A 27,849-nucleotide genomic window follows, 5' to 3' on the forward strand; every position below is an offset into this window, starting at 1 on the left:
AATTAGGCCAGTTGGCCCATCAAGTCGATTTACTCATGGCTGATCTATCTCTCCCTCCAAACCCCTTTCTCCTATTCCTTTTCTCCAGAGATTCTGCATGAGCCGCTGAGTTACTCCAGCACTTTGTGTCTTCTTTTATTTATTTATTTTTTTTTATTTTTATTTTTTTTTTATTTTATTAGAAGTTAATACAGCACAAAACAGTACAGTGGCACCTAATTTTAGGTGCCAACTATGTAATACCGTAATCCATTCTATGTACAACCTCTAGTTTTATGTTATAAGAAGGAAGTAAGCAGGACAAGAAAAAGAAAACAATAGAAAGGGGAAAAAGTGGAAAAATAGATGGTAGAGAGTAGAAAAACGTGAAGTGTGTATATAAAAAATAAAAAAAGGAAGAGAGAAAGTGGAAAGTAGAAATAGAAGAGAAGGCCCCTTAAAAGAGAATTTTTCAAATCTGTATTCGGAGATGTAGCTCTATCCGCGTCATGAACTGAAATCAGCAATCCTTACGGTACCGCTGTATCACATGATTCCAAAAAGTCGATGAAAGGAGACCAACTCCTTAAGAATTGGTCATATTTATCTTTGTGTCTTATTTTAACTTGCATTCCTTCCACATTTAATGCCACTTCTCTCCTCAACTCACGACCTTAATATCTCTGTTTAGGAAAGAACTGCAGATGCTGAAAAAATTGAAGGTAGACAAAAATGCTGGAGAAACTCACACGTTGAGTTTCTCCAGCATTTTGTCTGCCTAAATATCTCTGGTTTTTGTCCATCATCTGTCTATCAACACCCCACCCTCACCTGTATCCATGGAGTTACATGGCTCGGACATAGGCCCTTCGGCCCACCGAGTCCGTGCCGACCCGCGATCACCCCGTACACTAACATATGCTGAGAGAATGGAGCAGCTGGGCTTGTGCACTCTGGAATTTAGAAGGATGAGAGTGTATCTCATTGAAACATATAAGATTATTAAGGGTTTGGACACGGTAGAGGCAGGAAACATGTTCCCGATGTTGGGGGAGTCCAGAACCAGGGGCCACAGTTTAAGAATAAGGAGTAAGCCATTTAGGACTGAGATGAGGAAACACTTTTTCACAGTGAGAGCTGTGAGTCTGTGAGATTCTCTGCCTCAGAAGGCAGTGGAGGCCAATTCTCTGGATACTTTCAAGAGAGCGCTAGATAGGGTATCTTAAAGATAGCGGAGGCAGGGGATATGGGGAGAAGGCAGGAACGGGGTACTGATTGTGGATGATCAGCCATGATCACGTTGAATGGCAGTAGACAAAAGTGCTGGAGAAACTCAGCGGGTGCAGCAGCATCTATGGAGCGAAGGAAATATGCAACGTTTTGGGCTGATACCCTTCTTCCCACATTGAATGGCGGTGCTGGATTGAAGGGCCGAATGGCCTACTCCTGCACCAATTGTCTATTGTAACCCGGGTCTCTGGCGCTGTGAGGCAGCAGCTCTACCCGCTGCGCCACCGTGCCGCCCATCATATAGCCATATAACAATTACAGCACGGAAACAGGCCATCTCGGCCCTACAAGTCCGTGCCGAACAAATTTTTTTTCCCCTTAGTCCCACCTGCCTGCACTCACACCATAACCCTCCATTCCCTTCTCATCCATATGCCTATCCAATTTATTTTTAAATGATACCAATGAACCTGCCTCCACCACTTCCACTGGAAGCTCATTCCACACCACTACCACTCTCTGAGTAAAGAAGTTCCCCCTCATATTACCCCTAAACCTTCTGTCCCTTAATTCTGAAGTCATGTCCTCTTGTTTGAATCTTCCCTATTCTCAAAGGGAAAAGGTTGTCCACATCAACTCTGTCTATCCCTCTCATCATTTTAAAGACCTCTATCAGATCACCCCTTAACCTTCTGCGCTCCAGAGAATAAAGACCTAACTTATTCAACCTTTCTCTGTAACTTAGTTGTTGAAACCCAGGCAACATTCTAGTAAATCTCCTTGTGGTGTGGAGAGTTATTGTGTCAAGTGTTGAGGTGCGTGTGATGGGCACGGGGGTGTGACGCAGATCGCTCTCTCGTTCCAGCCAGGCGCGCGGTGGGAAGGATGGACTGGTTCCACTGCAACAAATGCTACGGGAAGCCAGCCGGCGCCACGCTCCGCTTCAGCCTCTCCAGCTGCAAGCACATCCTGTGCCACAAATGCGTTGGGCAAGGTAAGGCAGGGAGCGGGCATTCAGCTGGGTGAAGCCAAGCGGCTCGACGTACTGGCTCCTCGTGCTTTTTAGTCTGTGTTAACTGCAGACGCCCATTTTAAACCGAAGAGAGACCACAAAAGGCTGGAGTAACTCAGCGGGACAGGCAGCGATAGAGTTGCTGCCTTACAGCGAAATGCAGCACCGGGTTCGACCCCGACTACCGGTGCTGACTGTACGGAGTTTGTACGTTCTCCCCGTGATCTGCGTGGGTTGTCTGTGAGATCTTCGGTTTCCTCCCGCACTCCAAAGACGTACAGGTTTGTAGGTTAATTGGCTTGATAAAATGTTAAAACAATTGTCCAGTATAAAATTGTCCAGTGCTGCGCGATGCTCTACCCAAGAGTTTTTACATATAACATATATATATAACAATTACAGCACGGAAACAGGCCATCTCGGCCCTACAAGTCCGTGCCGAACAACTTTTTTTCCCCCTTAGTCCCACCTGCCTGCACTCATACCATAACCCTCCATTCCCTTCTCATCCATATGCCTATCCAATTTATTTTTAAATGATACCAATGAACCTGCCTCCACCACTTCCACTGGAAGCTCATTCCACACCGCCACCACTCTCTGAGTAAAGAAGTTTTCCCCTCATATTACCCCTAAACTTCTGTCCCTTAATTCCGAAGTCATGTCCTCTTGTTTGAATCTTCCCTACTCTCAGTGGGAAAAGCTTGTCCACATCAACTCTGTCTATCCCTCTCATCATTTTAAAGACCTCTATCAAGTCCCCCCTTAACCTTCTGCGCTCCAGAGAATAAAGACCTAACTTATTCAACCTACGATTTTTCAGCGTTCCCAATCCCGATCCAGATCCAGGCAGCGTCTCTGGAGAGAAGGAATGAGTGACGTTTCGGGTCGAGACCCTTCTTCAGCATGACGTCGGTGGGGAGGGGGAGAGATAGATGAGGAAGTGTGAAGGTCAGGGCAAAGGAAATGGACATGGAGGTAAATGTAGAAGAGATCCGTAAAAGCTGGGAAAAGGTAACATCAAAACAAACAGAGATAAAGTGTGGTCGGAGAACAGGGAAGAGAGGGGTTACTTGAACTTAGAGAAGTCAATGTTCATACTGCTGGGGTGTAAGCTAGCTGCCCAAGCGAAATATGAGGTGCTGTTCCTCCAATTTGCACTGGGCCTCACTCTGACAATGGAGGAGGCCCAGGACAGAAAGGTCAGTGTGGGGAATGGGTGGGGGAGTTAAAGTGTTTGGCAACTGGGAGATCGGATAGGTTCAAGCAGACTTGGCGGAGGTGTTCACACTATATGACTAAGGAGTGAAAGGTTGACCCGAAACGTCACCTACGCCATTTCCCCAGGGATGCTGCCTGAGCCGCTAAGTTACTCCAGCTTTTTGTGTCTGTCTTCGACACAAAGAAGGGGTTGGACAGATGGTTAGAGCCGCAGCCTGGAATGGCCAACCCGGGTTTGATCCCGACCTCTGCCGCTGTGTGTGTGGAGTTTGCACGTTCTTCCCCCTGTGACCATGTGGCTCTCTCCCAGGTACTCCGGTTTCCTCCTGCATCCCAAAGACCTACAGGTTTGTAGGTTAATTGGCCCTGTGTAAACTGCCCCAAGTGGGTCGGGCTGTGGGCGAAAAAGTGGGATAACATAGAACCAGTGATCAATGGTCAACCATGGACTCGGTGGGCCGAAGGGCCTGTTTCCCTGCTGTATCTCAAAACGAAACATTGGACGAGTGTGAATGGCCGATCGCTGGTCGGCATGGAGTGGGTGGGCTGAAGGGCCTGTTTCCATGCTGTATCGTTAAACTAAACTAAACTCAGATAATCCGGAAAGGCTCTGGAACCAAGGGTGCCGAAATATCATTGGAGGACCTGCATTTAACATTATGAGTCAATTCAATAGATAATCAATGCAGGAGTAGGCCATTCGGCCCTTCGAGGAGGCTGAGGTTGTGGATGTGTTAACCATTCTCATCTAAGATGTGCAGGAAGGAACTGCAGATGCTGGTTTACACCAATGTTAGACACAAAATGCTGGAGGAACTCAGCGGGACAGGCAGCATCTCTGGAGAAGGAATGGGTGACGTTTCGGGTGGAGACCCCTTCTCGACCCGAAACGTCACCCATTCAGGTCGAGACCCTTCTTCAGACTGGAGAGTCAGGGGTAAAGGAGACTAGAGGGAAGGAAGTGTTATTGGGCTTGTCCCACTTGGGCGACTACAGGTGACTTGTCACTAAATGTTCAAAGTTGAAGGACAGTGGCGACAATCTTTGCTGCCGTAGGTGTTGTCGGAGTTGAATTCCATTAAAACTATTCCCTGACAGCCGCCTAAAGAGTCACCTAAGTGGGACAGGCCCGTGAGGTGTGAGAATGTGATATCTTCAGGCTGAAGGAGGGTCTCGACCCGAAACGTCAGCCATTCCCTCCATCCGGAGATGCTGCCGTGCCCCGCTGAGTTGCTCCAGCATGGATGGTGCTTTGGGCTGACGGCGTGGTGCTCTCTGTGTTACAGACAAGTGCAGCGTTTGCGGATCGACCTGCAAGTATCTACCTCTGTCAGACAACGTAAGCATCTTCACAGTCTTGGGCCTGTCCTTCAGGGAGGTGACGTTTCGGATAAGCAAGAGGATAGAAACATAGAAATTAGGTGCAGGAGTAGAGGCCATTCGGCCCTTCGAGCCTGCACCGCCATTCAATATGATCATGGCTGATCATCCAACTCAGTATCCCGTACCTGCCTTCTCTCCATACCCCCTGATCCCCTTAGCCACAAGGGCCACATCTAACTCCCTCTTAAATATAGCCAATGAGCTGTGGCCTCGACTACCCTCTGTGGCAGAGAGTTCCAGAGATTCACCACTCTCTGTGTGAAAAAAGTTCTTCTCATCTTGGTTTTAAAGGATTTCCCCCTTATCCTTAAGCTGTGACCCCTTGTCCTGGACTTCCCCAACATCGGGAGCAATCTTCCTGCATCTAACCTGTCCAACCCCTTAAGAATTTTGTAAGTTTCTATAAGATCCCCTCTCAATCTCCTAAATTGCATTTCGTCGTCTAAATGCATTTCGTTGTCTAAATGCATTTCGTTGTCTCTGTACTGTACACTGACAATGACAATTAAAATTGAATCTGAATCTGAATTCTAGGGAGTATAAACCAAGTCTATCCAGTCTTTCTTCGTAAGACAGTCCTGACATCCCAGGAATCAGTCTGGTGAACCGTCTCTGCACTCCCTCTATGGCCTATAAGCGAGAGGATGTAACACAATGGCCGAGCTGCTGGCTCACAGCGCCACTGATCCTGGGTTATCAGTGGTAGAAACAGGATTAGGCCATTCGACCCATCAAGTTACACCATTTCATCATGGCTGATCTATCTCCCTCTCCTAACCCCATTCTCCTGCCTTCTCCCCATAACCCCTGACACCTGCACTAATCTGGAATTTGTCTATGTCCGCCTTAAAAATATCCACTGACTTGGCCCCCACGGCCGTCTGTGGCAAAGAATTCCACAGATTCACTAGTGGAAACATCCACTCCACATCCACTCCACATCCACTCTATCCTGGCCTTCCTTAGAACATAGCACGGAGCAAAATAGGAACAGGGGTCGGGGGAGAGTGGGAATGGGGGTTGGGATTGTGGGAATGGGGGTCGGGAGAGAGTGGGAACAGGGGTCGGGGGAGAGTGGGAATGGGGGTTGGGGGGAGAGTGGGAATGGGGGGGGGGGGGAGAGTGGGAATGGGGGTCGGGAGAGAGTGGGAACGGGGGTCAGAGGAGAGTGGGAACGGGGGTCAGGGGAGTGGGAACGGGGGTCGGGGGAGAGTGGGAACGGGGGTCAGGAGAGAGAGTGGGAACGGGGGTTTGAATTGTGGGAATGGGGGTTGGGATTGTGGGAATGGGGGTTGGGGGGAGAGTGGGAACGGGGGTTGGGGGAGAGTGGGAACGGGGGTTGGAATTGTGGGGAATGGGGGAATGGGGGTGGGGGAGAGTGGGAACGGGGGTCGGGGGGAGAGTGGGGGAATGGGGGTTGGAATTGTGGGAATGGGGGTCGGGGGGAGAGTGGGAACGGGGGTCGGGAGAGTGGGAATGGGGGTCGGGAGAGAGTGGGAATGGGGGTCGGGGAGAGTGGGAAATGGGGGTCGGGGGAGAGTGGGAATGGGGGTTGGAATTGTGGGAATGGGGGTTGGGGGAGAGTGGGAACGGGGGTCGGGGAGAGAGTGGAACGGGGGTCGGGATTGCGGGAACGGGGGTTGGGATTGTGGGAATGGGGTTCAGGAGAGTGGGAACGGGGGTCGGGAGAGTGGGAATGGGGGTCGGGAGAGTGGGAATGGGGGTCGGGGGGAGAGTGGGAATGGGGCCGGGGGAGTGGGAATGGGGTTCGGGGGGAGAGTGGGAATGGGGGTTAGAATTGTGGGAATGGGGGGTCGGGGGAGAGTGGGAATGGGGGTTGGGATTGTGGGAATGGGGGTTTGAATTGTGGGAATGGGGGTTTGAATTGTGGGAATGGGGGTCGGGGGAGTGTGGGAATGGGGGTCGGGGGAGTGTGGGGAATGGGGGTTGGGATTGTGGGAATGGGGGTTTGAATTGTGGGAATGGGGGTCGGGGGGAGTGTGAGAATGGGGGTCGGGGGAGAGTGGGAATGGGGGTCGGGGGAGTGTGGGGAATGGGGGTTGGGATTGTGGGAATGGGGGTTTGAATTGTGGGAATGGGGGTCGGGGGATTGTGGGAATGGGGGTCGGGGGGGAGTGTGGGAATGGGGGTCGGGGGAGTGTGGGAATGGGGGTTGGGATTGCGGGAATGGGGTTTGGGGGAGTGTGGGGTTCGGGGGAGTGTGGGGCAACACAGCGCCACTGCCTCCCCCTCCCCTCTGCAACCTCCAACTCTACACCAGACGCTGCGAGCGACAAGACTCACCCCCACCTCCCCCCCTGCCCTCCCTCTGTTCCCCCCCCGCAGATGGCAGCCCACGAGCAAATGTACGTGAGGAAACCGGCGGACATTTGTCGCAAGTACCTGGAGCACGTGGCACAGGTGAGCAAAGGTGCGGGGGCCGGGGGCGCGGCAAGTCACGGCAAGTCAAGTCTATTCCTCACGTACACCCACACGAGATGTGCAGTGAAAATGCTCGCGGACTTTGTGCAAAAAGACAAACAAACAAACTACAAACAGAATGGAACAGAATCACATATTACATATTTGCGCAAGAAAAAGGAACAAATACAGCAATTTTAAAAAAGGACACCACAGAATGGTACAGTAAAGGTAGTGTTTAAGAAGGAACTGCAGATGCTGGAAAATCCAAGGTAGACAAAAGTGCTGGAGAAACTCAGCGGGTGCAGCAGCATCTATGGAGCAAAGGAAATAGGCAACGTTTCGTCCCGAAACGTTGCCTATTTCCTTTGCTCCATAGATGCTGCTGCACCCGCTGAGTTTCTCCAGCACTTTTGTCTACAGTAAACTTAGTCGTTGGAGAGATAGGAGTTTACAGTCCTAACGGCCTGTGGGAAGAAATCCCTTCTAACCTTCTCATCCTCCCCGATCTCACAGCATGGCAACGGAGGCGTTTGCCTGACCATAACAGCTGGAACATAGAAATTAGGTGCAGGAGTAGGCCATTCGGCCCTTCGAGCCTGCACTGCCATTCAATATGATCATGGCTGATCATCCAACTCAGTATCCCGTACCTGCCTTCTCCCCATACCCTCTGATCCACAAGGGCCACATCTAACTCCCTCTTAAATATAGCCAATGAACTGTGGCCTCGACTACCCTCTGTGGCAGAGAGTTCCAGAGATTCACCATTCTCTGGGTGAAAAAAAGTTCTTCTCATCTCGGTTTTAAAGGATTTCCCCCTTATCCTTAAGCTGTGACCCCTTGTCCTGGACTTCCCCAACATCGGGAGCAATCTTCCTGCATCTAGCCTGTTTCTATAAGACCTGTTTTTGCCATTTTGGTGGCAAAAACAGGAAAGCAGACTATTATCTAAATGGTGGCCGACTAGGAAAAGGGGAGATGCAGCGAGACCTGGGTGTCATGGTACACCAGTCATTGAAAGTAGGCATGCAGGTGCAGCAGGCAGTGAATAAAGCGAATGGTATGTCAGCTTTCATAGCAAAAGGATTTAGGTATAGGAGCAGGGAGGTTCTACTGCAGTTGTACAGGGTCTTGGTGAGACCACACCTGGAGTATTGCGTACAGTTTTGGTCTCCAAATCTGAGGAAGGACCATTATTGCCATAGAGGGAGTGCAGAGAAGGTTCACCAGACTGATTCCTGGGATGTCAGGACTGTCTTATGAAGAAAGACTGGATAGACTTGGTTTATACTCTCTAGAATTTTGGAGATTGAGAGGGGATCTTATAGAAACTTACAAAATTCTTAAGGGGTTGGACAGGCTAGATGCAGGAAGATTGCTCCCGATGTTGGGGAAGTCCAGGACAAGGGGTCATAGCTTAAGGATAAGGGGGAAATCCTTTAAAACCGAGATGAGAAGAACTTTTTTCAAACAGAGAGTGGTGAATCTCTGGAACTCTCTGCCACAGAGGGTAGTGGAGGCCAGTTCATTGGCTATATATTTAAGAGGGAGTGTGGCTAAGGGGATCAGAGGGTATGGGAGGTCGAGGGGTAGTGGGATACTGATTTGGAATCAGCCATGATCATATTGAATGGCGGTGCAGGCTCGAAGGGCCGAATGGCCTACTCCTGCCCTAATTTCTTGATGCTATAAGATCCCTCTCAAATCTCCTAAATTCTATGCCGCTAATGTCCTTCCTCAGATTGGAGACCACCCCCACTACGCAATACCGCCAGGGAACAGTCCGTGGCAGGGGTGGAAGAGGGTTCCCCCCATGATCTTGTTGGCTCTGGAGTTGCACCTCCTGATGTAGTTCCCAGGAGGGGGAACGACGGTATTTCCCATGAGTGTGGATCGGCTGGAGACATTTGTCGATCAAGGAATGGCGACTTGCAAGGCTCGAAAGGCGGGAGGGAGGGAAGCGTGTGAAAATGAGAGAGCACCCGTAAAGAATGCCGAATCTTCATTAGAATAGGAATGCACTATTATTGTCATTCAAACATAAGATCCCACATTCACACGGGGAAACAGGCATCCGCCCTTTATAAGTCCTGAAATATTCTCGCCTAAAAAATGTCTCCCCCCAAATTCAAAGTCCCAAATCCCACAGACGAAACAACGAACCTTGAACTTACCTTCCCCATTATTACATATTGCGCAAGAAAATGGAACCATACGCAATACGTTACTTCCACAAGATTTATTTTCAATGATACAGTAAACGTTGCAGATTGCCTACCATTCGGAAACCCCCTCAAGGAAGGGGGGGAGGAAACTCCCCCATGATCTTAGCTCTAACTTCAGGCTCTGGAGTTGGCACCTCCCGATGTATAAAGTTTCCTGCAGGAAACATCCAACGAGTTTCTCCAGTTTTGTCCATAGTGCGTTCGGCTTGGAGAGAGATAGTGGGCGACTGTCCTAAAAATGAACCTTCGTCAGACCTCAACTGGGAGAAACCCTTCCATTTCAGACTATCCGATCTCAAAAGGATGGAACAGAGGTGTGAAAAATGAGAGCAAAAGACCGTCGTTGGAAATGCTCCAGAATAGATTATTAGAATTAGAATAGCCTTTTATTGTCCAAGGGCCTCAAAAAATCTAACCATATAACAATTACAATGGCCTACGGAAACCATAGCCATCCGATCCGTGCACCGCATTCAATATGTCCTGACTCACCTAGTCCCAGTTACCAAACCTGCCTTCATCCCTCCCAGTCCCAAGGGCCTACTATAACAAAATATAGCCAATGATTTTCAAATACCCTCTGGGCAGAGAGTGCCTGAGAAAAATCACCACCTCCTGGTAAAAAAAAAGTTCTGTCTCATTTAAAGGATTTCCCCTTATCCATAAGCCCCAACCAATCTATCTAGTAAAAGAAGTTCCATTTATTTGTACAAATCAATAAGAAAACAAACAATCTCAAAAATTCATAGAGAGTTATAAAACAAGTCTGTAACCATTTTTTGAATAACAACAGTCCCATACTTCAGTCGGGAAAAAAACGAAGCTTCTCACAGCACTCCAATGTAAACTTCCTTCAAGATTTAAAAAAAAAACTCTACTATCAAGTCTCCAACGCACCAAACAACTACAAGCTGCAGTTCCCTGTCTTATACACAAAAACCTTTTCAACCTCTCTCAGTAAAAAACTCATCAGTCTTAAAAAACTTACTGCGCTCCAAAGAATAAAGCCCTAACTTGTTCAACCTATCTCTGTAACTTAGTTGCTGAAACCCAGGCAACATTCTAGTAAATCTCCTCTGTACTCTCTCTATTTTGTTGACATCCTTCCTATAATTAAGTGACCAAAATTGTACACCATGGTTTAGAGGAAATTTCATTCCTACAGTCATGACATTACAGAAAAAACCAAGACACACACGGTTAGCACAAGCATCCATCACAGTGAATCCCCAACACTGTGACAGAAGGCAAAAGTCTTATCTCTTCCCTTCTTCTCCAGCGGTCCAGCAGTCCCAACTTGTTGAAACATATAAAATTATAAAAGGACTGGACAAGCTAGATGCAGGAAAAATGTCCCCAATGTTGGGCGAGTCCAGAACCAGGGGCCACACACAGTCTTAGAATGAAGGGGAGGTCATTTAAGACTGAGGTGAGAAAAAACTTTTTCACCCAGGGAGTTGTGAATTTGTGGAATTCCCTGCCTCAGAGGGCAGTGGAGGCCAAGTCACTGGATGGATTTAAGAGAGAGTTAGATAGAGCTCTAGGGGCTAGTGGAGTCAAGAGAGTTAGGGCTTTATTCTTTGGAGCGCAGAAGGTTAAGGGGGGACTTGATAGAGGTCTTTAAAATGATGAGAGGGATAGACAGAGTTGATGTGGATAAGCTTTTCTCACTGAGAGTAGGGAAGATTCAAACAAGGGGACATGACTTGAGAATTAAGGGACAGAAGTTTAGGGGTAACATGAGAGGGAACTTCTTTACTCCGAGAGTGGTGGCGGTGTGGAATGAGCTTCCAGTGGAAGTGGTGGAGGGAGGCAGGTTCGTTTTTATCATTTAAAAATAAATTGGATAGTTATATGGACGGGAAAGGAATGGAGGGTTATGGTCTGAGCGCAGGTAGATGGGACTAGGGGAGAATACGTGTTCGGCACAGACTAGAAGGGTCGAGATGGCCTGTTTTCCGTGCTGTAATTGTTATATGGTTATATGATATGGGGGAAGGCAGGCGCGGGTTATTGATTGGGGACGATCAGCCATGATTACAATGAATGGCGGTGCTGGCTCGAAGGGCCGAATGGCCTCCTCCTGCGCCTATTTTCTATGTTTCTATGATGGGCCGAATGGACTAATTCTGCTCCTAATCACTTGCCCCTATGACCCTGACCAGGTGACCACGTTCCAGAGGAAGCAGATGGAAATGCTCCTTGCCTTCCACAAGCACAAGGCTGCCAAAATGGAGGAGGCACTACGTGAGGCCCACTGCACGATCCGAGCGCAGGAGAAGTGAGTGTTGCTGCCGCCGCCAGCCCTCGCGGCCACAGGTTACACGAGCCAGCATCAGGCCATTCAGCCCATCGAGTTGTAAATGCTATAATCACCCCAGTCCCACACAGCAGGTAACATCACACCCAGTCTGTCCACACATCCCAGTCATAGGGATATCATAGTGTAAAGGAGTCTAGTCTGAAACACTATAACCTTTACTAGAGTCTTTAATATAGCACATGGCACACACGTCCCAGTACTGGCTGCACCCGGCCTTCAGACGTACCAGGACAAAATGGGAGGAGGAGAAGTGAGGAGATCATAGTTATACTGATGTGAGAGGGCGTGTTAATGGTGATGAGGTAGCTACATTATAGGTTGCATGCATAAACCATCTACACATAGAAACATAGAAAATAGGTGCAGGAGTAGGCCATTCGGCCCCTCGAGCCTGCACCGCCATTCAATATGATCATGGCTGATCATCCAACTCCGTATCCCGTACCTGCCTTCTCTCCATACCCCCTGATCCCTTTAGCCGCAAGGGCCACATCTAACTCCCTCTTAAATATAGCCAATGAACTGTGGCCTCAACTACCTTCTGTGGCAGAGAATTCCACAGATTCACCACTCTCTGTGTGAATTTTTTTTTTCTCATCTCGGTCCTAAAAGACTTCCCCCTTATCCTTAAACTGTGACCCCTTGTTCTGGACTTCCCCAACATCGGGAACAATCTTCCTGCATCTAGCCTGTCCAACCCCTTAAGAATTTTGTAAGTTTCTATAAGATCCCCCCCCCTCAATTTTCTAAATTCTAGCGAGTACAAGCCGAGTCTATCCATTCTTGCTGAGGCTCTCTCTCTACAAGGCGCTGGTCAGGCCGCTTTTGGAATATCGTGAGCAATTCTGGGCCCCATATCCGAGGAAGGATGTGCCGGCTCTGGAGATGGTTTGCGGGAATGATCCCAGGAATGAGTGGGTTAACATATGATGAGCGTCTGTCAGCACTGGGCCTGTACTCGCTGGGGTTTAGAAAAATGAGATGGGGACCTCAATGAAACGTACTGAACAGTGAAAGGCCTGGATAGAGTGGATGTGGAGATGATGTTTCCACTAGTGGGAGAGTCTCGGACTAGAGGTCACAGCCTCAGAATTAAAGGACATTCTTTTAGGAAGGAGATGAGGAGAAATGTCTTTAATCAGAGGGTCGTGAATCTACTGTGCACCTGTAGAGGTTCGAGAGAGTAGATATGGAGAGGATGTTTCCACTGGTGGGAAAGTTTAGCTAGAGGTCATAGAAACATAGAAATTAGGTGCAGGAGTAGGCCATTCGGCCCTTCGAGCCTGCACCGCCATTCAATATGATCATGGCTGATCATCCAACTCAGTATTTAATGGCCTTAATGGCCGCAGGACAATCGCCATCGCCAGCTGGTGGCTTTGACTTTGACTCTGACATCGGGGGGGGGGGGGGGGGGGGGAGAGTGCAGTGGAGAGATAAGTTTTTTTGGCCTTCCATCACAGCGATGGGATGGATGTTTATGTAAATTATGTTGTGTCTTGGGTCTATTTGTTTGTAATGTATGGCTGCAGAAACGGCATTTCGTTTGGACCTCAAGGGGTCCAAACGACAAATAAATTGAATCTTGAATCTTGATCTTGTATCCCGTACCTGCCTTCTCTCCATACCCTCTGATCCCCTTAGCCACAAGGGCCACATCTAACTCCCTCTTAAATATAGCCAATGAACTGGCCTCGACTACCCTCTGCGGCAGAGAGTTCCAGAGATTCCATAGCCTCAAAATTAAAGGATGTTCCTTTTGGAAGGAGTTGAGGAGGAATTTCTTTAGTCAGACGGTGGTGAATCTGTGGAATTCTTTGCCACAGACGGCTGTGGAGGCCAAGTCAGTGGATATTCTTAAGACAGAGATAGATGGATTCTTGATTAGTGCGGGTGTCAGGGGTTATGGGGAGAAGGCAGCAGACTTGATGGGCCGAATGGCCTAATGCTAGTGCTATTCCTTATGACCTCATGACAAGATACGTAAAATATGAAATTAACGTGACTTTAAAGTAAACTCCTCACTTTAAACTCCATTAAACTCCACCAACCATTCTTCTGCCCACCTGCCCAACCGAGCAAGACCCTGCTGCAATATTTGACCAATTTTGTGGTGACCACACCTGGAGTGTTGTGTGCAGTTTTGGTCTCCAAATTTGAGGAAGGGCATTCTTGCTATTGAGGGAGCCCAGCGTAGGTTCACCAGGTTAATTCCCGGGATGGCGGGACTGTCATATGCTGAGAGAATGGAGCGGCTGGGCTTGTGCACTCTGGAGTTTAGGATGAGAGGGGTTCTTATTGAAACATTTCAGATTATTAAGGGTTTGGACACGCTAGAGGCAGGAAACACGTTCCCGATGTTGGGGGAGTCCAGAACCAGGGGCCACAGTTTAAGAATAAGGGGTAAGCCATTTAGAATGGAGACGAGGAAACACTTTTTCACCCAGAGAGTTGTGAGTCTGTGGAATTCTCTGTCTCAGAGGGCGGTGGAGGCCGGTTCTCTGGATACTTTCAAGAGAGAGCTAGATAGGGCTCTTAAAGATAGCGGAGTCAGGGGATATGGGGAGAAGGCAGGAACGGGGTACTGATTGTGGACGATCAGCCATTGAATCTCATTGAATGGCGGTGCTGGCTCGAGGGGCCGAATGTCTCTTGTCTATTGGCTTGTTTTGAAGCTCCAGGTTCTTGGGGGAGTTGAAACTCTGCGGCCAAGGCGTCATCCCCGACCTGTAACCTCTTGTCCTCTCCTCTCCCTGACAGGGAGTCCATGGCACTGAAGAACCAAATGATGGAGATGAAGAAGATGCTGGCTCTCACTAAGGTCAGTCGGGCCCCTCAACAAGTGAATGGATGAATGAATGAATGAATGAATGAATGAATGAATGAATGAATGAATGGATGAATGCGTGATTGAATGAATGGATGAATGAATGAATGAATGAATGTATGAATGGATGATGAATGAATGAATGGATGGATGGATGATGAATGAATGAATGAATGGATGAATGAATGAATGAATGAATGGATGGATGAATGAATGAATGAATGAATGAATGAATGAATGGAATGAATGAATGAATGGATGAATGAATGATGATGAATGAATGAATGAATGAATGAATGAATGAATGAATGATGGATGAATGTATGAATGAATGAATGCATGAATGAATGAATGAATGACTCATCGGGACTTCCGTGGCCGAATGGCGGGTCCACTTTGCCCCCCCGCGGTCGTGCGTCTGGATCTCCGGCAGATCCGTTCCCATAGCCGACTTCCGAGGCCGACTTTGCGGGCCGGTATCTCGCCCCTCCCTCCCGGCGGACTAGGCGGAACTTTCCGATACTGTTGGACCCTCGGAGGCCGTGACCTTCAGACGTTGGAGATACAGTGCGGAAAACACTGAGTCCGTGCCAACCAGCGATCACCCACTGCCTTATTCGCACACTGGGGACAATTTGCAAATTTACCGAAGCCAATTAAAAGCCTGCAATCCCGCACGTCTTTGGAGTGTGGGAGGAAACCGGAGCACCCGGAGAAATCCCACGCGAGTCACGGGGAAAACGTGCAAACTCCATACAGACAGCGCCCGTAGTCAGGATCGAGGCAGCAACCCTACCGCCGTGCCGCCCCAAACCGCTGCTGGTCCCGGCAAAACGATCGATCCGGAACGGCTCCGGATCCAAGGATGCCGGATAATCGGTGGTGGATCTGTACAGTCTTGGCTCTGACTGGTTGGCACGCAAGATAAAATTATTTCCACTGTATCAATAATAAACTCAACTAAACATATTTTACTAAACATAAACAAATTGTAGGAACAGCACCTCATATTTCCCTGGGGCAGCTTACACCCCAGTGGATCTGAAGAAGGGTCGTGACCCGAAATGTCACCTATTCCTTCGCTCCAGAGATGCTGCCTGTCCCGCTGAGTTACTCCAGCATTTTGTGTCTATCTTCGGTGTAAACCAGCATCTGCAGTTCCTTCCGACATGCTACATTTACTCAACATCCTCTGCTTCGATCTCTCTTCTTCACACCTTATCCTTCTATATCTCGGGTCTCCCTCTCCCCCTGACTCTCAGTCTGAAGAAGGGTCTCGACCCGAAACGTCACCCATTACTTTTCTCCACAGATGCTGCCTGTCTCCTCCAGCATTCCTTGTCTGTCTTCAAGTCTGACTATTGATTTCTCCAACTTCAAGCAGCCCTTGCTTTCCCTCTCTCTCAGTCCCAGCCCCCAGCCTAGCTCTCCGACCAGTTCTACTGTCCCCCTGGTTAAATATTACTGATCGTATGCCTTGTTGTCACTTACCCCTCAGCTACCAATGAACCATTCTACATTTCCTCACCACTCAGCGGGCTGGGCAGCATCGCTCGAGAGAAGGAATGGCTGGCGTTTTGGGTTGAGATCCTTGTTCAGTCTGAAGAAGGGCCTCGACCCATCTCTCCAGAGATGCTGCTTTGTCCCGCTGAGTTACTCCAGTATCCTGTGTCTATCTTCAGTCTTTTAGTTTAGCTTAGTTGAGAGATACAGCGCAGAAACAGGCCCTTCGGCCCACCGAGTCCGCACCGACCAGCGATCCCCGCATTAGGTCCCCTAATTTGAGGAAGGACATTCTTGTTATTGAGGGAGTGCAGCGTAGATTTACAAGGTTAATTCCCGGGATGGCGGGACTGTCATATGCTGAGAGATTGGAGCGGCTGGGCTTGTACACGCTGGAGTTTAGAAGGATGAGAGGATATCTCATTGAAGCATATAAAATTATTAAGTGTTTAGACTCGCTAGAGGCAGGAAACATGTTCCCGATGTTGGGGGGGAGTCCAGAACCAGGGGCCACACAGTTTAAGAATAAGGAGTAAGCCATTTAGAACGGAGACGAGGAAACACTTTTTCTCACAGAGAGTGGTGGGTCTGTGGAATTCTCTGCCTCAGAGGGCGGTGGAGGCCGGTTCTCTGGATGCTTTCAAGAGAGAGCTAGATAGGGCTCTTAAAGATAGCGGAGTCAGGGGATATGGGGAGAAGGCAGGAACGGGGTACTGATTGGGGATGATCAGCCATGATCACATTGAATGGGGGTGCAGGCTCGAAGGGCTGAATGGCCTCTACTCCTGCACCTGTTGTCTATTGTCTATTAACGCAATCCTACACACACTGGGGACAATTTACACACACACCAAGCCAATTAACCTTCATATCTGTACGTCTGTGTAGTGTGGGAGGAAATCGGAGAAAACCCACGCAGTCACGGGGTGAAGGTACAGGTGCACAACCTTTTATCCGGTGTTCCGGAAACCGAAAAACTCCGAAAACCGGCCATTTTTCCAGGATGTCGTCTGCGCACCAAAGCTCGCGTTTGGTGCCAAACTTGACCCGAAACGACCCACGGTCAACCCAGGTCTGTACTACTGTAGCGGCTGCCTCCTCCCCGGAGACCGGGAGACGCTTAAACATCTGTAAATCATTGCTTAAATGTTAGTCAGTTAGTTTGGAGGGCTTTTATGTGAAGGGGGGGTGAAGGGGTAAACTTTAATTCTTAGTCCCCTACCTGGTCGGAGAGGCGGGGAGCGGTCAATGCCTTACCGGTTCGCCGTGCAGTAAGCTCCGCAGCGCTGTGGCCGGTGGGGCTGCGGGCGGAGCCGGTTGTAGCTCCGACCCCGGCAACTCTACCCCTGGCTGCGAGGCGCTCCAAATCCAGCGCGGCCCGCGGCCGGACGCCCCAGCTCCGCGAATGTCGGGAGTCGGCGGCGTCGCAGCGCTGGGATACCAGCGGGGAGCGGGCAATGCCTTACCGGGTCGCCGTGCGGCAAGCTCCGGAGCGCTGTGGCCGCCGACTCCCAACGTTCGCGGAGCGTCGCTGGATTTGGAGCCGCGCAGCCAGGGGTAGAATTGCCGGGGTCGGAGCTACAACCGGCGCCGCCCGCGGCCGGACGGAGCCCCCAGCTCCGCGAGGTTGGGAGTCGCCGACCAGGTAGGGGACTAAGAATTAAAGTTTCCCCCTTCACCCCTACACCACCACCACCACATAAAATCCCTCCAAACTAACTGACTAACATTTATGCAATGATTCTCCCGGTCTCCGGGGAGGAGGCAGCTGCTCCAGACTTTTCAAGCCGCCCGCGCTACCTACCTAATCTACTCTAAAAATCTTCCATTCGGAAATCCGAAAATGTCCGAAATCCGACAAGTGTCTGGTCCCAAGGCTTTCGGATAAAAGATTGTGCACCTGTACAAACTCTTTACAGACAGCACCCGTAGTTGGGATCGAACCCGGGTCTCTGGCGCTGTAAGGCAGCAACTCTACCGCTGCGCCATTATGGCCGCCCACTACTTTGCCTGGTTAGCTCACAACAAAAATAATTTTCACCGTACCCCGGTACACGTGACGATAATAATCGAAACCATATAACCATATAACAATTACAGCACGGAAATTCGCGACCCTTCTAGTCCGTGCCGAACACATATTCTCCCCTAGTCCCATATACCTGCGTTCAGACCATAACCCTCCATTCCCTTCCCATCCATATAACTATCCAATTTATTTTTAAATGATAAAAACGAACCTGCCTCCACCACCTTCACTGGAAGCTCATTCCACACAGCCACCACTCTCTGAGTAAAGAAGTTTTACATGTTTTGTTCTCTCTGTCCCTTGCAGGCCTCCCCGAACCTTGGACAGGCACGCAGGTCAGTCTGTGGATCGACTGGGCTAGTATTCACTGGAACAATAAATTCACTTAAATTAAGAAAGATGAGAGGGGATCCTATCGAAACATATAAAATTCTTTAGGGGATTGGACAGACTAGATGCAGGAAACATGTTCCCCACGTTCGGGGAGTCCAGAACCAGGGGTAACACACAGTTTAAGAATAAGGGGTCGGCCATTTAGGACCGAGATGTGGAAAATCTTTTTCTCCCAGAGAGTTGTGAATCTGTGGAAATCTCTGCCACAGAACGCAGTGGAGGCCGATTCACTGGATGTTTTCAAGAGAGAGTTAGATTTAGCTCTTGGGGCTAACGGAATCGAGGGATATGGGGGGAAAGCAGGAACGGGGCACTGATTGTGGATGATCAGCCGTGATCACATTGAATGGCGGCGCTGGCTTGAAGGGCCGAATGGCCGACTCCTGCACCTATTGTCTATGTCTCTCTGTTGTCCAGTGGTTCACGGGCTTGAAGTCAGCAGGAAGAGGGGATCACAGTGCCTGCTCTCTGACCTCTGACCCCCGCCCCCATCCCTCCATGTTAAAGAGGTCGCGAGATGGGGTGGAGGGAGAGAAGACACACACACGCAGGGGCGGGAATCCCGGGGGGGGGTCTCTGTTTTGAGAGGTGGGGGACAGTTGTGGTGGGACTGCTGATCGAGGGCGCCGATTGGACGAGAGAGACGTCTGTCAGCAGGCAATGGGGGCGGGACATGATGATTCAGCGAGATCATTGGAGGAGGGAGGAGTGGGGGGGGGGGTGGGTCTGAGGAGGAGTGCGGTGATTGGAGGAGGGAGACGTGCCAAAACACTCTCGGCACAGACCTGCGCCTCATCCGCAGCCAGGATCGATCCCGCCCGGGTCTCCGGCGCTGAGCTGTCCCCGCCCGAGTGCCCCCCCCTCCTCCCCCCACGAGTGGCCGGAGAGGTTGGGAGTCAGACGGGAGCGGTGCCTCCAGGCCCACGGCCAGCGCAGAGAAGGAGCGCTAAACCCAGCTCAACTCTGCCGGTCCCGCCAGGTTAACCTACAGCCCTGCCTGGACTTGCGGGAAATACGGCCAGCGTGGAGAAGCAGCGCTGGTGTCTCGTCAGTCCAGGCAGGGCTGTAGGTTAACACGGCAGAGACAGGCAGAGTTGAGCTGCATTTAGCACTGGATTAAGCCTCCGAAGCCTCGCGCGCGCGTGTGTGTGTGTGTACGCATGCCGCGCGGCCAGCAAAAAAATGTGTCCCCTGTCCCCACCTTGCTCTGCGTCAAACCTGCTCCCCCTGTCCCCCTCTCCCCCCTGTCCCTCTCTCCCCCCTCTCCCCCTGTGTCTCCTCCCCTGTCTCCTCTCCCCCCCCCCTCCCCCCTGTCTCACCCCCTGTCCCCTGTCCACTATCCCCCCTGTCTCCACTCTCCCCGGTTTACTCTCCACTCTCTCCCCCAGCAGGTCCGCCACCCCGCGCCCGATCGCCATCACCTCTCCGTCCAGCTGGGGTAAGTGAGTGGGTGAAGTGAAGCGTGATCAGTGAGCAGTCTCACCCCGGTCGGTCACTCCCCTCTCCTCTCCCGTCAGCAAAGAGGTACAGAAGTGTGAAGACGCACACACCTCCAGATTCAGGGACAGTTTCTTCCCCGCTGTTATCAGGCAACCGAACCATCCCACCACAACCTGAGAGCAGTCCTGAACTCCCAGCTACCTCACTGGTGACCCTCGGACTGTCTTTAATCGGACTTTACTGGACAGTAAACGATCGGCACAAAACGCTGGAGCAACTCAGCGGGACGGGCAGCGTCTCTGGACGGAAGGAAAGGGTGACTTTTCGGGTCGAGACCGTTCTTCAAACCATACCTCTAGACCCGAAACGCCACCCATTCCTTCTCTCCAGAGACGCTGCCCGCCCTGCTGAGTTACTCCAGCGTTTTGTGTCTGTCTTCGGTGTAAAACAAGCCTCTGGTGTGTCCATATACCATTATAATGGTATATGAACACACTGATCTGTTCTGTAGTCAATGCCTACTATGTTACATAGAAACATAGAAATTAGGCCCGTGAATCTGCCCGTGACCGTACTATGTCTTTAGTCGAGTGGACTGTCTTGCTCGCTGTAGGATGTTTGGTTAATCTGTGGAAGTTGCTGCCAAGATGCAGCACAAAACGCCACAGGAGATCCTCTCTCCCTGTGGCTATCAAACTGTACAACCCCTCCCCCTTGTGTCATGGGATAGACTGACTCCCCTCCCCCCCACACACACACACACGCATATTTGCACATCCCCAATCCTTTCCACTCGTCATTTTAATTTCACGTTTCATGCATCTAGTGTTTTTATGACTGTTGGCAGATCAATTTCCCCCCTGGGGTAGATAAACTTCTGGCGTATCACATCACCGAGGGCGGTGGAGGCCAAGTCAGTCGATAGTGTTAAGGCAGAGATAGACGGGTGTCAAGGGTTACAGGGAGAAGGCAGGAAAATGGGATTAGGAGGCAGAGATCAGCCACGGTTGAATGGTGGAAGGGGACTCGATGGGCCGAATGGCCTGATTCTACCGCGATCACATAATCTTATGAGAGGGGAAGGGAGAGAGAGAGGGGGAGGGGAGGGGGAGACATGAACTTGTATGAAGCTATTTCTCTGGGGGTCTTAGAAACATAGAAATTAGGTGGAGGAGTAGGCCATTCGGCCCTTAGGTTGGGTTGAGGAGGGGAGGGGGGGAGGGTCTGCAGTGTGTAGGAGCGGCAGCATCGAGGGGGGGGTGAGGTTAGGAGAGGGGAGGGTCTGTAGTGTGGAGCAGCAGTGTCGAGGGGGGGGGGGGAGGAGAGGGGAGGGTCTAGTGTGGAGCAGCAGCGTGTCGAGGGGGGGTCTTATGGGGGGGGGGGGGGGGGGGTGTGGGGAGAGGAGAGGGTCTTATGTGGAGCAGCAATGTCGAGGGGGGGGTGAGAGAGGAGGAGTGTGGAGGGGAGGAAGGGGGTCTGTAGTGTGTAGCAGAGCAGCAGTGTTGAGGGGGGGTGAGGGGAGGAGAGGAGGTGGATCTAGTGTGGAGCAGCAATGTCGAGGAGGGGGGGGTGGTCTTGTGGAGCAGCAGTGTCGGGATGAGGGGGATGGGTGGGGGGGGGCAGGGTCTTGGGTGGAGGGCAGGGTCTTATGTGGAGCAGCAGCAGTGTTGAGGGGGGAGGGTGGGTGAGGGGAGAGGGTCGGGTCGGGTGGGTTTGTGGGGGAAACGGTGGCTGTGAGTGCAGTACTAACAGCGATCTCCTCAACACCCACACCCCTCCCCTCAGCCACACCAAAACACACGCCGCAGGACCCCAGGGCCCACAGCGGGAGCGCCCCCCCCAGCAGGTAGGTGAGGGGAGGGGAGGGGCGGGGGGGAGGAGGCTGGGACAATCCCATCGTTTAAGAAACGTGTTGGACAAGTACATGGACAGCGCGGGTAGGTGGGACCAGTGTAGCGGGGACATTGTTGGCCGGTGTGGGCAAGTTGGGCTGAAGGGCCTGTTTCCACACTGTATCACTCTGACTCTCTATCTATGTATCTGGACACTGCAAATGGCTCGATTGTAACATGTAGTGTCTTTCCACTGAATGCCGGAGTAGCTCTCAGGAGCAAAGAGGTCCTTCTGCAGTTGTACAGGGCCATAGTGAGACCACACCTGGAGCATTGTGTGCAGTTTTGGTCCCCTAATTTGAGGAAGGACATTCTTGCTATTGAGGGAGCCCAGCGTAGGTTCACCAGGTTAATTCACGGGATGGCGGGACTGTCATATGCTGAGAGAATGGAGCGGCTGGGCTTGTACACTCTGGAATTTAGAAGGATGAGAGGAGATCTCATTGAAACATCTAAGATTGTTCCGGGTTTGGACACGCTGGAGGCAGGAAACATGTTCCTGATGCTGGGGGAGCCCAGAACCAGAGGCAACAGTTTAAGAATAAGGGGTAAGACTGCGGGTGCTGTTTGTACGGAGTTGGCACGTTCTTCCCGTGACCCGGGTGGGTTTCCTCTGGGTGCTCCGGTTTCCTCCCACACAGAGGACGGAGATGAGGAAACACTTTTTCTCACAGAGAGTTGTGAGTGTGTGGAATTCTCTGCCTCAGAAGGCGGTGGAGGCCGGTTCTCTGGATACTTTCAAAAGAGAGCTAGATAGAGCTCTTAATAGCGGAGTCAGGGGATATGGGGAGAAAGCAGGAACGGGGTACTGATTGGGAATGATCAGCCGTGATCACATTGAATGGCGGTGCTGACTCGAAGGGCCGAATGGCCTCCTCCTGCTATTGTCTAACTCACAGCATCTCTTGAGAGAAGAAATGTGTGAGGTTTTGGGTCTTGACTTTTCCCTAACCAGTCTGAAGAAGGGTCTCGACCCAAAACATCACCCATTCCTTCTCTCCAGAGATGCTGCCTGTCCCACACTGAGTTGCTCCAGTATTTTGCATCTATCTTCGGCGTAAACCAGCACCTGCAGTTCCTTTCTACACCTTGTCTTTCTGCTGACTGGTTAGCACTCTCGGCAAAAGCTTGTCGCTGTGCCTCGGTACACGTGACAATAAACTGAACTGAACGGAACGGACTGAGTTTGCGATCGGTCGGTGGGGTTGAAAGTGTGAGGGGTTTGACCATTTCCTTGTTGCCGTCTCTCGCCAGACCGGAGTTAATGTTACAGGTGTCTGGGAGCAGCGTCTCGCGATCTGGGGGGCTGCTGGTGAGTACAAACCGTTCCCCCTTCTGCCCCCGTCACCTCTGCCCCGCGACCTCTTCCCCGCCCCCTCTGCGCCTTGACCCTGTGAACTGCGACCTCTCCTCCCTCTGTGACCTTCCCCGTGACACTGGGAACAGCCACTTCTGCCCCGTGACCCTGTGAACTACGACCTCTCCCCTGCCCCCGTGACTAGGGTCACCAACGTTCTCACTGCCAAATGAGGGACGAAAGGTCAAAATACGGAACAAACTCCCGACGGCAATTCATTGAGTGACTCGGCCGTGGCTGGGTGAATGATGAGTTGTCCCGGGTGCTGGACTGCACACAAAGCCCAGCCGGCGGGCCAGCTGAGCAGTTCTGGCCCGGGGGCCGCCCGTGACATCGTGCGCAGAGTCCAGCGCCCCGTCCAACTCACGAGCCGGTGATCAGCCACGAGAAGGAGGGGGGGTGGTGGTGGTGTTGTCGGCGGTTTGCGAAGGTCTGAAGGTCGGACAGCTGGCCGGGCTGCCGACCGACCGACGGGGCCACGGGCGAGACGCTGCTGCTGCTGCTGCTGCACTCCACGGGCTGCACTACATCGGGACGGCTGAGGCGGGGCCGGACGCGGCGCTCCGACCCGACAGACCCCTCGACCCGAGTAGTAGCGGTCAAATACGGGACAAGTGCAGTCCCGTACGGGACAAACCAATTTAGCCCAATAAAAGGGATGTCCTGGCCAAAGATCCTACAGCGAGCAAGATAGTCCACTCGATGAAAAATACATAGTACGGCCCTGGGCAGATTCATGGGTACTTTTCGGCCCCCATTTCCGTAACCGGCTTCCGTCTCCGCACCAAAGATCCCATCACAGCGGAGCAAAGATACTAGTGCGGAGACGGGAGCCGGTTACGGAAACATCCTCGTAAAAATAAAAGTTCTTTGGTAAAAATCTTCTCCCCATTTTCAGAATTATAATTCATTAGCACAAACTGTTCCCCCGCAACGTTGATTACACTGCGAGTCGGGTCGGGTCGGGTCTGGTTACTGAAATGGATGAAACAAAGGCCCACGTTCCGCTCCGTTGCGTACTACACGTCAGCCCGTTGCATTTAGCAGGAGTGGTCTATCTTGCTCCGCTAGAGGATCTTTGGTCCCAGCCAAGAGCGGAACTCGCTATCAAAACATGGAGGGGACGGGGGGGCACAATGTTTTGGCAGCCACGCGCGCATGCGCACACTCACACACACACACGCGCGAGGCTTCGGAGGCTCAATCCAGCGCTAAGACCGTGTCCCCTCTGGCCCCCCTGGGTTTTCCGCCCCTGGTCCCAGCTAATACAGGACAATTGGCAACCCTACCCATGACCCCGTGACTTGCAAACTCTGACCCTGTGACCTCTTCTCCGTGACCCTGTGAACTCCCCTGCCTGATGTAAAGCTGCGCCCTCTTGCTCCCCGTTTGTTCTCTGTCTCCCCCAGATGTCCAGGGGGAGCCCAGCCACGTCCGGCAGGAGTACGCCGCGGGATATCATCATGAGTGAGTGGCCTCCCTTGCAGAGATAACGCGGGGGGGAGATGGGGGGGACGGGACGTTACTTGTGGTTGGAGAGCGGAGGGAGATCTTGGCCGCTCAGACCTGTGGGAAAGGGAAGGGGGTCTCAGACTAGTTTAGAGATACAGCGCGGAAACAGGCCCTTCGGCCCACCGAGTCTGCGCCGACCAGCGGCCACCCGCACACTAACACTTCCCTGCACACTCTGGGGACAATTTACAACTCTGCTGGGTATGCAAACCCGAGCCGAACAACCTGCAAACCTGCACGTCGTTGGAGGAGGGGGAAACTGAAGATCTCGGAGAGAAATACCCCACGCAGGTCACGGGCGGGGGGGGGAGTGTGAACTGCACCCGTACAGACAGCACCCGCGGTCAGGATCGAACCCGGGTCACTGGCGCTGCAAGCTCTGTAAGGCAGCAACTCAGAGTTAAACAGCACAGGAACAGGCCCTTCAGCCCTACCCCTCCTTGCCGACCAGCATGCCTCGTCTCAGCTACAAGGTGAAAGGGGCAAAGTCTAAAGGTGACCTGTTGGGTCCCATCCCCTCAACGTGGGGGGAGGGGGAGGGGGAGGAACGTCCTGTTCAATCACACACATGCTAACCACCTCCAACACACACACACACACACACGCTAACCACCTCCAACACACACACACACACACATGCTAACCACCTCCAACACACACACACACACACACCAACCACCCACCCTTGATATTATATTAATATTATTCATTCACTCCTATTACCCCTTCCCCCCGCCCTATCCGTGCAGGGCAAGGTTTTTTTCCTCACACTGATAGGATGGGAAAGGTTTAGAAGAAAGATAAGATTTAAAAAGATAGACTTGGTACATGGATAGCACAGGTTTGGAGGGATATGGACCAAGCGCAGGCAAGTGGGACTAGTGTAGCTGGGACATTGTTGGCCGGTGTGGGCAAGTTGGGCCGAAGGGCCTGTTTCCACACTGTATCACTCTATAACTCAGCGGGGTAAGGCAGCTTCTCTGAAGAAAAATGAATAGGTGACGTTTCGGGTCGAGACCCTTCTCCTGACCGCATTTGGACTGTTGTGAGCAGTTTTGTACCCCGTACCTGAGGAAGGATGTGCTGGCTCTGGAGAGCTACGGGAATGATCCCAGGAATGAGTGGGTTAACCTACGATGAGTGTTTGTCGGCACTGGGCCTGTACTACCTGGAGTTTAGAAGGATGAGGGGGGGCTTCCTTGAAACATACTGAATAGTGAAAGGCCTGGATAGAGTGGATGTGGAGAGGATGTTTCCACTAGTGGGAGAGTCTAGGGCCAAAGTTCATAGCCACAGAATTAATAGAATAGAATGCCTTTTATTCTCATTCAAACAGACAAGGTTTGGACGAAATTGAGTATAGAAGCTGGGATGTAATGTTAAAATTGTACAAGGCATAGGTGAAACCAAATCTGGAGTATGGTGTACAATTTTGGTCGCCCAATTATAGGAAGGATGTCAACAAAATAGAGAGAGTACAGAGGAGATTTACTAGAATGTTGCCTGGGTTTCAGCAACTAAGTTACAGAGATAGGTTGGAATAAGTTAGGTCTTTATTCTCTGGAGCGCAGAAGGTTAAGGGGGGACCTGATAGAGGTCTTTAAAATGATGAGAGGGATAGACAGAGTTGACGTGGACAAGCTTTTCCCTTTGAGAATAGGGAAGATTCAAACAAGAGGACATGACTTCAGAATTAAGGGACAGAAGTTTAGGGGTAACATGAGGGGGAACTTCTTTACTCAGAGAGTGGTAGTGGTGTGGAATGAGCTTCCAGTGGAAGTGGTGGAGGCAGGTTCGTTGGTATTATTTAAAAATAAATTGGATAGGCATATGGATGAGAAGGGAATGGAGGGTTATGGTATGAGTGCAGGCAGGTGGGACTAAGGGAAAAAAAGTTGTTCGGCACGGACTTGTAGGGTCGAGATGGCCTGTTTCCGTGCTGTAATTGTTATATGGTTTATATGGAAATTGCATTTTCTACAGTTTTACCTTACAATAAAAACCAAGACACACACTTAACACAAACATCCATCACAGTGAATCCCCAACACCTCTTCACTGAGATGGAAGACAAAAGTCTTATCTCTTCCCTTTGTTCTTCTCCCGCGGTCCAGCAGTCCAACCGTAGTTGAGCCGCTGCCGATAGGCTCCGCCACGCCACTGTCCAGGAAAGGGCGTTCCTTTAGGAAGGAGATGAGGAGGAATTTCTTTAGCCAGAGGGTGGTGAATCTGTGGATTTCTTTGCCACAGACGACTGTGGAGGCCACAAGTCAGTGGACATTTTTAAGGCAGAGATTGACAGATTCTTGATTAGTGCGGGTGTTATGGGGAGTATGGGGTTAGGAGGGAGAGATAGATCGGCCGTGATTGAATGGCGGAGTAGACTTGATGGGCCGAATGGCCTAATTGTGCTCCTATCACTGATGATCAGCTAACTCGGGGCCGGCCGGCTCGCCCGCCTTGGGTCAGTTTGCGGAGCCTGCCGAACCCTCTCAGTATCCATCTCCCATCAGCAACGTAATGCTCTCGTCTCATTGTAGGTTCACCCATGGCAGGGTCTGGAGACAGTTCCATGTATAGGTACGGCCACAGTTTGTGTCTTGCTCCCCATCTCATTCCCTCCTCACCATCTCTGTTTTACTCTGCATCGCTTTCCCACTTTGCCTCTCTCACTCTCTCTGATTCTCTGCCTCACTCTCCCCCCACCTCACCCTGTCTCTGGCCCTCTATCTCTCTCTCTCACTCCCTCTCTCTGCCTCACACTCTCTCTCTCTCTCTCTGTCTCCCTCTCTCTGCCTCAATTACTCTCTCTCTCTCTCTCTGCCTCATTCTGTGTCTTTATCTGCCTCATTTTCTCTCTATCCCTCCCTCCTGCTCTCTCTACCCCACTGATTCATTCTCTCTCTCTCTCTCTCTCTCTCTCTCTCTCTCTCTCTCTCTGCTTTATCTTCTGTCTCTCTGTTTCTGATTCAACCATATAACCATATAACAATTACAGCACGGAAACAGGCCATCTCGACCCTTCTAGTCCGTGCCGAACACATATTCTCCCCTAGTCCCATCTACCTGCGCTCAGACCATAAACCACCTTCCATTCCC

General features: G+C 51.1%; 1 protein-coding gene across 1 annotated transcript in view; it reads left to right on the forward strand.

Moving 5' to 3' along the window:
- Positions 1-2,051: 2,051 nt before the first annotated feature.
- The window catches only part of LOC129716362 (RING finger protein 212B-like), a 35,378-nt gene continuing 9,580 nt past the window's right edge, over positions 2,052-27,849 (forward strand). The window contains exons 1-11 of the mRNA XM_055666235.1: positions 2,052-2,203; positions 4,729-4,781; positions 7,172-7,246; positions 11,640-11,755; positions 14,558-14,618; positions 18,463-18,491; positions 19,938-19,987; positions 21,775-21,835; positions 23,136-23,193; positions 24,648-24,705; positions 27,291-27,330. Of these exons, the coding sequence (XP_055522210.1) occupies positions 2,095-2,203; positions 4,729-4,781; positions 7,172-7,246; positions 11,640-11,755; positions 14,558-14,618; positions 18,463-18,491; positions 19,938-19,987; positions 21,775-21,835; positions 23,136-23,193; positions 24,648-24,705; positions 27,291-27,330 (710 nt within the window). The 5' untranslated portion in view covers positions 2,052-2,094. The remainder of the gene's footprint in view (positions 2,204-4,728; positions 4,782-7,171; positions 7,247-11,639; positions 11,756-14,557; positions 14,619-18,462; positions 18,492-19,937; positions 19,988-21,774; positions 21,836-23,135; positions 23,194-24,647; positions 24,706-27,290; positions 27,331-27,849) is intronic.

The sequence above is a fragment of the Leucoraja erinacea genome, unplaced genomic scaffold (assembly GCF_028641065.1).
Source record: "Leucoraja erinacea ecotype New England unplaced genomic scaffold, Leri_hhj_1 Leri_219S, whole genome shotgun sequence".
In the NCBI taxonomy this organism is placed as follows: Eukaryota; Metazoa; Chordata; class Chondrichthyes; order Rajiformes; family Rajidae; genus Leucoraja; species Leucoraja erinaceus.